General features: G+C 42.5%; 1 protein-coding gene across 14 annotated transcripts in view; it reads left to right on the forward strand.

The window, feature by feature from the left end:
- Window positions 1-14,952, forward strand: part of RBFOX1 (RNA binding fox-1 homolog 1) — a 1,483,287-nt gene that overhangs the window by 1,431,328 nt on the left and 37,007 nt on the right. For all 14 annotated transcript variants that reach the window (XM_060031701.2, XM_060031707.2, XM_060031700.2 and 11 more), the window contains 2 exons: window positions 3,255-3,294; window positions 14,312-14,376. In XM_060031701.2, the coding sequence (XP_059887684.1) occupies window positions 3,255-3,294; window positions 14,312-14,376 (105 nt within the window). The remainder of the gene's footprint in view (window positions 1-3,254; window positions 3,295-14,311; window positions 14,377-14,952) is intronic.

Raw genomic sequence — 14,952 nt, forward strand, 5'->3', positions numbered from 1 at the left:
GTTTGAGTCTGTTCAAATGAGACGCCAGATCGCATGTTCCCTTTGGTTCTCTGTCTTGTAAACGTGGGATGTCAGAGTCCCTGAGTAATCTTCTGTGGTCCGTGGTGGAGGGCAGAGCGTGGCAGCCAGGTCACCTGGCTGAACAAGCCTAAGGCAAACATCGGGACCTGTTCCTGACTCACTTCTGGGAGCTGTTGGTACCAAGAGGCTTGCCATGGAGGCACGCAGCTGACCACAGTGCGCAAGACCTTGTCCTGATGAAAGAAGGGGCCCTTTTCTCAGCCAGAGCTCTGCCTCAGCAACTCCTGGTCCTGTGCCCCCTGGAACAGCCCCCAATGTCTGCAAGAGCAGACACAGATGGAGTCCCCCTCTACAAATATTTAGAGAAAGGCATCCCTTCCCATATTTGAATGTATATTAATGTTTGGTTAAATATTAATATATTGTTCACATGTGCATCACATTCTGTCTAGCCTCTTGCACTGGTATCCTAAGTCCGGGTCCAGGTTTTTGGGGTTTTATTGTTTGTTTGTTTTTGGCCTCACCGCGTGGCTTGTGGGATCTTAGTTCCCCGACCAGGGATCGAACCCATGCCCCCTGCAGTGGAAGCTCAGAGTCCTAACCACTGGACCGCCAGGGAAGTCCCAGGGTCCAGTTTTCGAATCTTACCCCCCCCACCATTGACAACAGACATTGATGCTGAATAACCAGATGAAGATTCTACCTAGAATTGCTCTGTGTCACCTTCTGTCACCTACTAATGGCCAACCCCCCCTTTAAACTATGGGCAGTGTTCACTCAATAGATATTTACTTACATCTTCAGTGTGAAAAGCAATGTGTTGGCCATCAAGTGGGATAGAATGTCGAGTAAGCTATTGGGTGCAACTTTCAGGGCGAAATGAGCTGCCTACACAAATGCCTTTAATATTTGACCAATATTAAAAATTGTTGGACCAAGTGAGGATTTGAGGATCGGAAAACGTGGTGCTGGTGTTCACAGGAAGGAGGAAGAACTCCGCTTGGGGTGGGCACTGGATAAAGCTCATAGCGATGTGATATTTAATTAGAACTTTGTTGGCAACTGCCTCGCTCATCACTTTGCACACATCACCTAACTCAATCCTCCCTTGACGTGGGCACTTAACCTCCTTCCCCATTTCACAGATGAAGAAGTGAAGCTCAGGTAGCTTAGGTCATTAGTCCCAGGGCGCATAGCTGCTGACTGCTGAGGCTGTGACCCAGATGCCCGTGTGTTTCCTCTCTAACTTGGCTCTTGAATGGTGTTCTGCTTTTGGATGAGGTTATCAGGAGATAAGGCTTCCCTGGCACAAGGACCAGCACTTGCAAGGGCGTGATGTCATGGAGGAATGGACAGTGTGACGTCTTGGGGGAATGGACAGTGCTGTTCTGATCTGGCTGAATGATCAGCTCTGGGCCCAGTCTTGTTGGCAGAGGCCAGCCCTGGCTTCTGACCCCCAACAGGCAGTATCTTTTTATGTTGGAAACGTTGAAAGAGAAATCAAAGCCTAGCTCAGGATGCCACTTACCTCTGTATCTCGGATTAGGGTTTGACGCTGCTTGACAAGTGCTCTTGTGAACCGGAGCGCCTTTTCGATCCAAACAAAAACAGCTGAAAGCGATTCCTACTGACCTCCTTAGCATGTGAAATCCCTGCCCCGTTTTTAAAGATGATGGTACTTGGGGTTTAACCAATCAACTCTGAAAAGCTCTGAGAAGCACGCTGCAGTGTTCTCCAGCAAACCAGTGTCACTGCCGCGTGCGTGTGTGCATGTGCGTGTTGTCGAGTGTCTCGCCTTGGCTCTCGATATGCTTGGCTTACCTGCGGGTCCACTCTGCTCCTGAAACCTGCTGGAATCCTTCGGTAATCAAAGTCCTGCTTCTGTTAGGACTGCAGCTCCATTCGACGGTGGGGCGCATTGGAGAATTTGCGGTGGGGCGCATTTGACAGAATCATAAATCATCTGTAAATTCCAGGGGAAGAGATCAGGGAAGGTTATTAATAACAACTGCTATCCTTTGGAAACATGCCTTAGAAACCCGCATTTTTGTATTTGAGATGTTCTGGGATCTTCACAAAGGCCTGTGAGGTGCGCAGGCTACATGGGATCCTCATTAAACCCGTTTTAATGCTTAGGAATTTTAAGTCAGTTTCCTAGGAGCACAGAGCTGTGAGCTGCTTTTCCTGGATATTTCACTCGAGGTAAACCAGAAAACTTCTGGAAAAGTCCAGGATCTTTTATTTACCCCGTCCTGTGAAGTCCCTTCTCTCTGAGATGACTTAAATGGACAGCAATCAGAGAGCTGCTGTGAGGCCAGGCTTGTTCAATCATTACGTGGGAGTCTGCTTAGTCTGGTTATAATTTATGCGAATATACACACAGACATAGGCGTGTACACACACATGACTCATGAGCCCACGTACACACAGATGTGCACACACATACTACTACACACATCATGTGCACAACATCTACATTCATATACACATGCACACACATGCACTTATACGCATGTACATGGTATACACATGCACACACGCATGCATTTACATGTTCAAAGTAACGCACACATTCATATGCATATATACGCACGAAGCTCACCCATATACAAAAGCACACATATATTTTTGCACACACATCTACACACCTGTTCACACACCCGTATAATTAGAGATATTCTACATGTACCATAAAAGAGGGGCACGTGGAATTACCAAATAGAATACTAGAGTGTGAAAGAATACAGAAGAAAGTTTCTGAGATCGTCTGGATTGTGCAGTGCCCCTGAGGTCACTCAGCTCTAACCCGTACTGAAAATGTGACATCCATACGCCTGCTCTTATCGATCATATATTTTAAGCAGATGATTTTTTTTCCCGGGGGACCTAGATGGTTTGGCTGAATGCAAACCCCGATCCTCATATCTGCGTGGGTCACTTAAAATAAACGTGAATCCTCTCTGCATTTCTGCACCCCTCCGGAAAGATTGGAAAGTCTGGTACCCAGCACGCCGCCATGTCTTGATTCTGGGCCGACACCGAACCCCAGCCTAATTTTCTCAGTCTGATGGACTGCCGTTGTCTCCAACCTCCTTAACCAATCTGAAAACGATCCTCGGTTCCTGTGTTTCGGATCTTGTGACCAGACTAACTTCGCCAGTGCAGGGGTTGGTGTGTCTGCATGGGGAAATGCACTAATATGAATGTTTTTCTTTGTGTGTGCACCCTTGCAGTGTTGTTTACCAGGATGGATTTTATGGTGCAGACATTTATGTAAGTATTCATTAACGTGCATGCCATCCTTGTTTCCTCCCGAGTCATTCTTTTTACAAGTTTGCTGCAAATTTCTCTACTGGGTGCCGCCCATTTCCTCTTCCTGAGAGAAAGAGTTCAAAGGCTTGGAGGGCTGAAGGCCTTCTGCTCATGATAGCTATCGTGCCGTTGAGCGAGTGGCATTAACTCCCTGATTAACTTCAGAATAAACACAAAACACCTTCCCCAAAAAGATGACATTTTTCCCATGTCAAGTTAAAGACCCTCCTTCAAAAAGAAATCCTCTCTGAAGTTCTCAGTATGGTCTGTGTGGTTTCAGTATAATATGTAGGATGACAGCTGTAGTTACCAGCTGTAGAGGGTGAAACTATATTTTCATGGCTGATGTTTTGGATGTTTTCTTGTAAATATATTTAATTGTTGATCACTACAGCCCCAGAAAGATATTTCTTCCCCCAAACCCCGTTTCTCTCTCTCTCTCCCCCACTGATGATTTTAGCAAGAAATATCTCCTAACAAAATACAGGCCAACTTGTGCATTCAACTCTTATTTTTTTCAACTCTTTATTCCCTCCATCTCCCCCAAACAGTTAACCTGATTTAGAATTATTTGTCCAATTTAGAATTGTTTGTTAAATGGTACCACTTTATTAAGCTTTTCACTTTTAGAGAAGAGGAGGATGTTTCTCATTATGGGGCCATAATTAAATTTACCTAACTTGATCTAGAGGTAGTTATTCACCCATGGTATGATATTAGCCTCAATGTTTTGAAAATGACTTGGAATAAACACAATTTAAAAGAAATGGGTGGAGTTGGGGGTATTTTCTAAATCATATCATTTTTATTACAAGGGACCTCAAATAAATTCAGTGGAATCATATTTGTTGTTTTATAGATTAGATAACAAAGAAAAATGTAACCATATTTCTGATCAAATTGAGGCAATTTACTAGAAAATAGGAAAGACACTAGTTATTTAATTTCCTTCCCTTCGAATTTCAAATAATTACAATTTTGAGGCAGAGTATTAATCTCCATCAATGATGAACTTGGGTTTTATTATAATTGCATCAAGTACATTTATTATAATCTGTGGGTTAGGTTTTTTTCCCCCCCCCCTTAATGAAATGAAAGAGCAACCTACATGTTCTTTATTCACCCAGGGAACAACCTATTTCCTTCTTGTGTTTGTAGCTCCATCCACTCCTTCTCAAGTCCTCTTTTTCCAAACTTTGAGTTTATACCATTTTAAATAGAGAAGCAGGCAGGGGCTAAACAGGCTGGACCTCCTCCAAATCCTCAGTTAACCCATGAACCCCAACATCAGTCTATACCCTTCCCCTAGGGTAGCCTCTGGATAGAGGATGCAAATGGAGGGAGTTAGGACTTAGTTTAGGACATTTTTTTTTTTAATTTGGGAAATGGAGGAGAGTAGAGAAGGGATGGAGAAATTAGAAAAAAAGAAAATACACAGAAAGGAAAACTATCTTCATCAACACTCACCCAAGGTGAAAAAACATGTGGACATTACTAAGCCTAGCTAAAATCAAACACATTACAATTATTAGCAGCCATTTACTGAGTGTTCCCTTCTCTATAAAATGACAAAAATTTATTGAATTATTTGTAAGATGACAATGACTTATTGAATTATTTGTGCTGTCCTATGGGTAGGTCAAATTGGTGTCTCTTCCTTGCCTCATAGCTTTTTAGTTTTTTTTGTTGTTGTTGTTGTTCTTGTTTTTTGCGGTACGCGGGCCTCTAACGGTTGTGGCCTCTCCCGTTGCGGAGCACAGGCTCCGGACGCGCAGGCTCAGCAGCCATGGCTCACGGGCCCAGCCGCTCCGCGGCATGTGGGATCTTCCCAGACCGGGGCACAAACCCGTGTCCCCTGCATCGGCAGGCAGACTCTCAACCACTGTGCCACCAGGGAAGCCCTGCCTCATAGCTTTTTGTATAACAGGAAGTAGAAGCTTCCTGAAGGTACAGGTAGTAGGAGCCCACAAATAAGGAAAAAGAATGGGCGAGAGTAACAGATAGAGAACATCTGCATTGGTTGAGACCAATGAAAAGCCGCGAGAACAAGGCAAGTAGAGAGAGCAAAGGGACTCAGAGGAGAGCATCCAGACTAAGGTGGAAAGAGAAACACCATTCAGGGAGAAAAACTCCAAAAAAGTCCCTTTGTGCTTTCGGTTCCTTTTGGGGGTTTTGCTTCCCACTGGGTGAGGTTTGGATGAACAGAGTTACGTCAATAACTTCAAGTCCTGAGTTTCCTGGTGCCAAGGCTTAGAAATCTGTCCCTTTTGCCCTTATCAAGCCACCCTACTAGCCAAAAACATTTATATATTTTTCCCACTGTTCATATTATGATAAGATTTTAAGGAGGCAGCTCCAGACAGGCAATTCGGTGACGGAAAAGCTAACTGAAATACGAAGTTTTAGCTTTGTTTACGCAGCACATTTCTGTCCTCTTTCCAGGAAGGTAGCTTCTGGAATACTTTACTCTGTATCTGAAGGCGGCTTTGGAATCTTGCTGCATGGGTGGTGTATGTATGTGGGGGACAGTGATGAACTAGACTCTGCCCCATCAGGGCAGCAAACCAAGGGCTCATAGATGGCCTTAAGTTGATTTAAGGCAAAAAAGAATATGAATATTTCCTGCACTCTAAAGCTTATGGTGCAGGATTCATCCTGGCCAGAAGTATATTATAATCTTGAATGTGCTATTTCAAGCTGCTACCCCTACCTGCTTTTAGGTACTGGTATGTTCTGATGATTAGAAATGTCCCCCGTGCTCCATTTTTTTTTAAAGAAATGATGATTAAAGAGGTTCATAAAAAGGCACGCAAGGTTCTATTTTATTTAAAGGAAGTGTGTGGCTTGCTCGTTTGATCTCATTAAAAATAGTGCACTAGCACAGGGAGATCAGCTCGGTGCTTTGTGACCACCTAGAGGGGTGGGATAGGGAGGGTGGGAGAGAGACGCAAGGGGTGGGTATGGGGATATATGTATACGTATAGCTGATTCACTTTGTTGTACTGCAGAAACTAACACAACATTATAAAGCAATTATACTCCAATAAAGGTGTTAAAAAAAATAGTGCACAATAAATAGGTCTAGGGCCATCCTGAGAAGACCTGGGACATGTCTTAGACACATTGGTCCCCTCTAATAGGTCTAAACCAGTTATTTCTTTTTCATTTTATTGGGCAGAGTAGTAAGCTTCTGGCTTTGGTTACTTTTAAGGAAAGTAAGGGGAGGCTGCTCTCCAAATCTTCCTGCCCCGGTTATCCTCAGCCTTGACAGTGGATCAGAGCAACCCAGCAACTATAACAGCATGGGTACCAGAACGACTGACCTTTTGTACATACCCTGCTTTCTCCACTCCTTCTCCTCTTTGTCGTCCAAGGTCCCCATCCCTCCCACCTGACGGTGGAGCCCTCTGGCATCTCCCAGTCCTGCCAGAGCACAGAGGATTTGAAAGACCCGCAGGATCCCCGTAACTAGCAATCCCCCTTACCTAGAATTAGCTCCTCTTAAACGTTTCAGAGAAGAGAAGATTGAAGCGAGAGAGAGAGTGATAAGCATGGACATCCTGAAAGTGCTGGAGGCAGTGGATTTGTAAGAAGATGCTGTGAGCTAGAAGCTAAGGTTCAAAACCAGGGCCGCTCCTTTGGGCTGAGTGCAGAGAAGAATCATCTTACTCGGGAGCCCAGCCCTGCAGGGGAAATACTGCCTGTTATGCTCAGGCCCAGTGCAGATGGCCACACGTCAGAGGACACAAGGGGTTTCTGAGTCAGCAAGGAGGGTCACAAAAGTCGTCACGTGGGTCCCTTCTACCTGAGGACACACTACATACACACACACACACACACAAACACACACACACTTTTAGTATTTTGAAAGGTAGGAATTGAGCTTCCATCACTAGCCTATCAAACCTACAAATTCACTCATTGTTTAGTGGTACCCATTTCCATAAATTCTTTTGAATTAAAAAGTGGGCCATGGCACAGCATTGTAAATCAACTATACGTCAATAAAAAAAAAAAAGTGGGCCAAGTTAATGAAAAAATATATAAACAATAGGAGAAGCGATACATGGGGATGATCAACCATTTGAAAGTTGAAGGACCACGTCCCCAGGACCTGCAAAGCAATCCATTAGATTTAGGGGTGAAGCTAGAGATCTCATAAGGCTGGCGTCAATCAAGGAGCTGAAAATAAGGGTTACTGAACTGAACCAAGACAAGTGTTTTCACCTGCTCAGGGAGATAGCAAAGAATATGGCATTTGATCAAAAGATAACTATTGAAAATGCAGAGAAGGAAATGATAATAGAGCTGTTAAAAAAGATCTGAGAAACTCTCAGTAGAAACAAAAGTAAGAGAGTAGAGTTCTGGGCACTGGAAAGAAGGGAAGAGAAGACGGGGGAGCAGGAGGGCAGAGAGAGCCGGAGAGTGAGAGGAAGAGTGAGAGAGAGAGATGATATAGAGTAATGGTATCTTTTTTTTCTTGTTTTTTTTTTTAGAGCTGCATTGGGTCTTCATTGCAGGCTTTCTCTAGTTGCGGCGAGTGGGGATTCTCTTCGCTGTGGTGGGCAGGCTTCTCATTGCAGTGGCTTCTCTTGTTGCAGAGCACGGGCTCTAGGCGCGTGGGCTTCATTAGTTGTGACATGCGGGCTCAGTAGTTGTGGCTCACGGGCTCTAGAGTGCAGGTTCAGTAGTGTGGCACACGGGCTTAGTTGCTCCACGGCACGTGGGATCTTCCCGGACCAGGGCTCAAACTCGTGTCCCCTGCATTGGCAGGCAGATTCTTAACCACCATGCCACCAGGGAAGTCCTGATGACATAGACTATAAATGTTAACCTCGCTCCCTTTTATTAGAAAAGCCCTAAGCTTTCTAACACTCAATGCAGCTGAGAGGCTCCCTAGTGAATATGTCTGGATGAGATTCCAGTGCATTTCTGCATCATGCCTAAATCCCGTTATAACAAGGTTCTGGGTGACACCATGACTTAAATACAATTATTTCTGCATTCATGTCACTCTGCTGTCCATGGATCTTAAAAAGGTGTCCTCATTTCACTGATGTTTGAGCTCAGGACAGAAGTGTCAGTAGCATTGAAAGGTGGGAAGAGAAAATTCTCCAGATAAAAACCCCAAGTGTTTATTCCTGAGATCCTGTTTTCAGGATCTGATCCAGCTGGGGGTCGTCATTAGGCTGGTCAGTAACGATGGGGGAGGAGGCAACAGCCCATCCAGAAGTTAAGCACGTCCTGTGTAAGAGACAAGACACTCAACTGTTACATCACCTCATTCCCTCTGCACATGGTCCTATCAAGGAGCAATCTCATTACCCATCACCTCCATTTTTTTTTTTTCCCGGAGGAGGAAACTTTTTTCAGGAAAGAGATGAAATTATTTGTTCAGAAATCTTCACTGTCACTGGGGTTTGAGCCCATGTGATCTAATTGCCGAGTTCAACCCTTAAGCCCTGGGCCAACAGAATAACACTGTTGTCCCTATTGAGCAAACTTGAGAAATGCAGTGAAAGAAAGGAAAGGGGGAGAGTGAGAAGTGAGAGGATAATGGAGAGTGTATGGGGTGGACAAGCCACAGGGAATAATATCTGTACTTGAAACATTCAAATAAGTGAGAGAGAGAGAGAGAAAGAACTTTTACAGTTGTAGTTCCATAAATGTAGATTTTAACTTAAAAAGGAAGGCTAAGTAGAACTAAATTGGAAAGAAAAGCCAGACTATATAAAAAATATATATTACACACACACACACACACAATGTTTCTTGTCATATATGTTAAAAGCAGCTTTGATAGCTTCATTGTGATTCATTGTTTCATGAAATGCAATTGTGTTGTGTTATTACATGAAATTAAATTTAAAAAATATAAAGGCGTTGATACAGTTATGGTTGCTACTGTGCTGTCATCCTAATTGCCTCAGTCATTAGGCAGCAAAGGTAAATCCTCAGGTGTTCCAGAGAATTCCAATCATGAGATAAAGAGAGAAATGTGAGCGAGTTCACTTGAACTATTGAAATATGCTGGTAGGGGAAGAAGCCATGAAAATATCCTTTTTTCTTCTTTAAAAATAAACACAGGTTATAACACAAATACGGTGAGTGCGGTTTGATCCCCAGCCCCACCGTCTCGATACTCTCAGTTACAGAGATTTTGTAGCTAAAAAAGGCTCGGCATTGCTTAGTCTTTCTTTTGGTTTGATGGGTCACTCTTAGGTCTTAGTGAAATAAGAGAAGCAAACTTGTAAATGAATTGCTCTGGAATTTCTGTCTGACTTATGCATTTTCTTTTATTTCATTTTTGCATTGAAAAACATTACATTTCTGTTTCCTTATAGAGTAGTGTATCAAGAGCCTGTGTATGGCAATAAATTGCTGCAGGTATGAAATCCCGGCTGGTGGAAAAACTCATCACTATTGATTGTGGGTTTGCTGTGAAATCCTACTAACAAGACAATTGCGGGGAGGGGAGATGGTCTCTAACATAGAAGGAGGAAAGACTTAACTGAATTTTCCAGTTTTGATGTGAATTCTTCTAGAAGAGAGATGCTCATAATGAGATGTTTCCCTCTTTGCTAGATTGTGTGTCAAAAGGTCTGGCTTGGCTCTTCATTTCTTGGCTTAAAATGTATCTGGCTTCAATGAATATAAACTCAGTGAAAATAATTCAAGGGTTTCATTGAACCAATAGTCTGAAAAAAATTTTTTAGTAGGTTCCTGGAGTCAACTGGGATGGTTAAACCAAAAAGCCTTTTATACCTCCAGCATTGAGAGTCAGCATAGCTAACATAACTTCCCCTGGTTTCATTGTAGCTTCTTATAAATTTATTTCACAACTTTTGCCGTAGCTCTGAAACCTATTTCCCACTGCTGAAACAACACCCAAATGAACGAACTTGTAGGAAGGAAACAGAAAAAAATCAACACATCCATCGAAGTGTAGCTGGCTAGGTCTAAAACCAACATTAAAACTGTCAAATAAAAGGAAAGAGGAATGAAAACTAATGATCAGTGGGAGTTTTATTACATGGGTTTCCCTGTAACCTGCATCCTCGTTTTGGTTCAGTATTAAGTCAATTAAGAAGGTACTTTTTTTTTTACTGTGAGATTAATCAAGTTTTAATAAGAAATCTAATATAAAAAATGGGTACTTGGACCTAGGAGAGGACCAAATAGTTAAAATTCCTGACATCAACTTTTATTTTCACTTTCTAAGAAAACAGGACTTCTATTGCCATATTTCAAAAATAGCTGAACATACGCAGATAAAAGAGTAATGATTTATATTTATGTTTTACATTTTGCAGATGTTCTTTAAATGTCATTATAGTGAATCAATTTTATGTATATTATTAATCCACCTGTTTTAGACAAAGTGAGATCCTTGGATGTTCTCAGAAAGTAAAAGCCCTGCCCAATCCCTGTGTCCCCACCAATGACAAAAATTTTACCTCGCTTCCTAAGCAATTCGCCGTTTGGATATTTGAACATCTTTTTCCAAAAGTATGCCCTCAAGTTTAAACGTGTGATTTCCGTTGTCAAACCACTCTGTGATGCAATGGAGAGCCACAGGGCTCATTAATAATGCTTTACAAAGTTCCACAAATGAGTATCCAGTTTCATTTCATTTCACTCAGCATCTCCCAAACCTGTTTGGTCATGAAACCTTGCCCTTCCCTGCCACTACGAATATCCCACCAAGCACAGTTTTGAAAATGGTTCATTGGTATATCATTAAAGGTCCTTAGTTGATAATTTCCCCCAGTGGACCTCCAGAAGTCTTGCTAACAAAGGAAGTGTTTCTGACCATGTGAGTCGGTATCTCCCATGGCCACATCTGGTGGTGGTGGCCAGGTTGAGAGGGGAAATCCATAATGACATTTAAAATGTGTATGTTCTATAAGTTCACACTTGTATTTTGCTGCCTAGCATGTGAAAGTGAGTACATTTTGTGAGTAGGGAGTGTAGACCATTTTGTGTTTGTCATCCCTTTTTTACCTTTGGTTTGGTGGTAGGAAAAATCTACTCACCAAGGATGCATTTTTTTGTCCTAAGGTCTGGGAGGACCAGTTTCAATGTGAACATGGTTTGGTGACCGCAGATAGGAGTGAGTGCTTCTTTTTTCAGACATTACTCCAGAACCTTGCAGAAGCTTTGGCTTTGCTCAACGAGCTGCAAAATATAGGGCAATAAAACTGATTAGAGTCACCTGTTAGAACGGCTAATTAAAGCAATTTGTATTTTTTTTTATTACTTTACAGTGTATGAACACATATACGGAGTTAATACACAACTCTGGTTTTCCCCTTAAACGGATTTCATACAGAAGAAAAATAGCGAACGAAGACAATGCAGTATATAGATGTGGTGACACCCAGCCGTCCAGTCCTTTTCTTTTTCCAATTATTACATATTTCAGGGATCACTTAGGCCTGGACTGTCCAGTACTGTAGCCACCAGCCCCATGTGGTTGTGTACGTTTAAATTCAAATGAACTCAACTTAAAGAAATCAAAAACTCCATTTGGTGTACCAGCCACACTTCAAGGGTTCAGTAGACATTTAGGACAAGCAGCTACCATACTGGACAGCAAAGATATAGAACATTTCTGATATCATCAGGTCTGCTGGACAGCAAGAAGATCACTGACCAAGGTCAAAATCTCTCCACTGGTTCCACAGACTTTAGCAAACTATGACCTTGACTCATGAATCAGGAATACTTGTAAAGACATTCTTGAATAACAAAGATAAGTATCAGGACATTGACCACTTGTGCCTGTCTTGCATGGAAACACATTTATTTTCTCTAAATGGCCAAGTCATTAGGCAGACATACAGAGGATGGATCTTTCCTGAAGCGTTATAGATAAGTCCCTCTGAAGGATCCCAGGTGTACACACATCCATTTTATATTCATGCAATAAGTATCAACCTAATAGTGAGGTTTGTTTTAGGTGTATTCTATTTGCACTGCCACAGTTTTTCCCACTTATCAAGCTTGCTACCTACTTCCATTGACGGAAAACATTGCAGAAGTTGGGGGAGTCCTACAGAGTTCAAAGAAGGTTTGCAGGCAGGACGTGGCCAGAAATCTTTACTGGGACCAAATTCACAGTCACCAAGGCATGATTGATTGACACGGAACTTGATGCAAAGAACTTTGCAATAACTTTTCTTTTCCGTTCTGGAAGTGAAAGAAAAAATGAAACACACACTCAAACTTTCTCCATTCAGAGCTTTCAGCTGGTTGCAGCTAAGGCCTCCTAGCAATCAGGAAGCCAGTGCCAGCCCCTCCCTTCCTCATTAAGTTCAGGAACATACATACCTGCAGACCTGTGTCTTTTATGGCTGCGTGATGAAAGCTGAAGAGATGGGCAAGCAGATGGAAAGAATGGCTCCAGAACTCTGGTGACCCCGATTTTCCCTCAGCCCATCGGTCTGTATTCCTCAGCGCATCACTCTGTATCTGGAGCTTGGTGCTGGGTGTGACAATTGCTTTGGTTTTCCATCTCCTCAGCACATTTAATGAGTTTCTCCATTCCTAATTAGAGGACATGGTGTTTGGAACACCAGGTGGTATCTGGCTAAGACCTCTTTTTTTAACTTTCACATTGTTTTTCAAGGGAGACTTTTTTTTTTTTTAATACTGGCTCCAAATTATTGGTGATTATCTGTCAGCATGTCTTGGAGGTATCGTCTCTAGCATGATCCAAAGAAGGAACTTGATTAAGGAGAAACTAGCTTTTTGGAATTGCTGTGTAAGTGATAGCGACGCTTCTTGCAGTTTTCTCGTTCATCTGTTTTCTATCCTATACCTAGAGCCAAATATAATGAACTCCTTCACCCAAAACCCTACCATTAAATCCCCCCATTACACCAGTTATTTATGCTGTTAGATGCCCTCTGACATCGCAGTCTGTCCTGAATTGCCCCTTTCCAGTAAGGGTGAGAACCCTTCTCCCAGAGGATTATGGGACTATGTATTCTAATTAGAACCTGAATGGTCCCTGTGTTATCGGTGGAGACTGGATCCTGCTTGTTAACTGTGCTGAAATCATTCGACAGTGGTTGATGTATCGCTGTGGTCTGCTGAGCAAGGAGCTCTGTTATTTTCACAGTTTGATAATCAATGCTCCACTGAACACAGTTCCTTTAGAATATGCCCATTTGTTTGTCCTCTGCTTAATTGAACAATTGCAATTACTGGTACATACAACTAAATGTTAATTATTTTTCTCAGATTTTTTTCTCTCCTAATGATTTTATTTACAAATTGGAAGACTTTGTATTTTCCACACCAAACAAATTCTCCATCTGAACCAGTGTGATATCTTTAGCTGAAAAGACAGAATTTTTAAGTGCTCACCATTCCTTTTTTTAATCATTACGTGATATATAGAAAGCTGGAGACAGTCTTCTTTAACTGCTTTAGTGGTTGAACAACTACACGTGCAAGAGATGGCTAATACACTTTCAATCAAAGGGTTATCTTATTTTTTTTAATAAATATCAAAGTAAGACAGCAGGGCATCAGCTTGACCAATATTGGATTTTTAAGGAAGTAATCAAAGATTGAATAAAATGTAAGTTAATAGCTGATAAGTAAAGGTAAAGCATACTCATTTGTGAAAATCTGGAAAGTTCAGCAAAGCATAAAGAGCGTTTAAATAATTCCCCATAATCCTCCCCACCCCAAAACAATTACCATAAATTAACATGTAGGTACATCTCTTTCAAAGGGTCTCTGGGTTGTCCCTTTGGGATATGCTTACAACTGCTAACCTTTAACATCCAGCTGGGGTTGGTGGTCCACCCCCCATCTTTCTGGCGTGTTTCCATACTAAGCTTTCATTAACCTCCACTTTAGTTTGTTAGAGGTGGGTAACCACTGTTCTGATGTGGTCTCACAATCGGGCGCCCTGAGTTCGCTTCCTCTGCGTTCCTAAGTCCACTTTCTCCTTGTGTTTTAGGGTGGTTACGCTGCATATCGCTACGCCCAGCCCACCCCTGCCACTGCTGCTGCCTACAGTGACAGGTAAGGGCCTTCCTTCTCATGCTTGACATTTACCTGGAAATTAACTTAACTCGTGGGAGACGAGATTCTCGTCTGGTCTTGGTGCAAATGCATGACTGCTGGGGAGGCAGCACCCCAAAAGTTAGGTCTCATGGTGAAGGTCAACAGGGGGCCACATAGAGAGAGGATGCACAATGACGCCTAGCTCATTCTAAACACTCGCCCTCTCTGCTGAGACACAAAGATAGTGATACACTTTGTCCGTGCAGAGTTGTTTTCCTGATCTCAATTCCTGTGACAGCACACCTTGCATGCACAAAGTATACTCCCTGTACCAATCTTCTCATGGTCTTCTCTGTAAGACCCTGGTTTCATCTAACGCATAGGACAAAAACCAGGAGATGATCCTGCAGGTTTACCTCGATTTTCAGCACCCCGTTTCCCCTTATTTTTTTTTTTTTACATCTTTGTACATCCAGGAAAGCATTCCCCTTATTGCATTTTTTAATCCAAACCAAAGGAATGGGGGAGGTGTATCTGGCATTCATAAGGAGAGTTGTTCTTTTTGGCAACGCCCAATGACCATACGAACAGAAG

This window comes from Delphinus delphis, chromosome 15 (assembly GCF_949987515.2).
Source record: "Delphinus delphis chromosome 15, mDelDel1.2, whole genome shotgun sequence".
In the NCBI taxonomy this organism is placed as follows: Eukaryota; Metazoa; Chordata; class Mammalia; order Artiodactyla; family Delphinidae; genus Delphinus; species Delphinus delphis.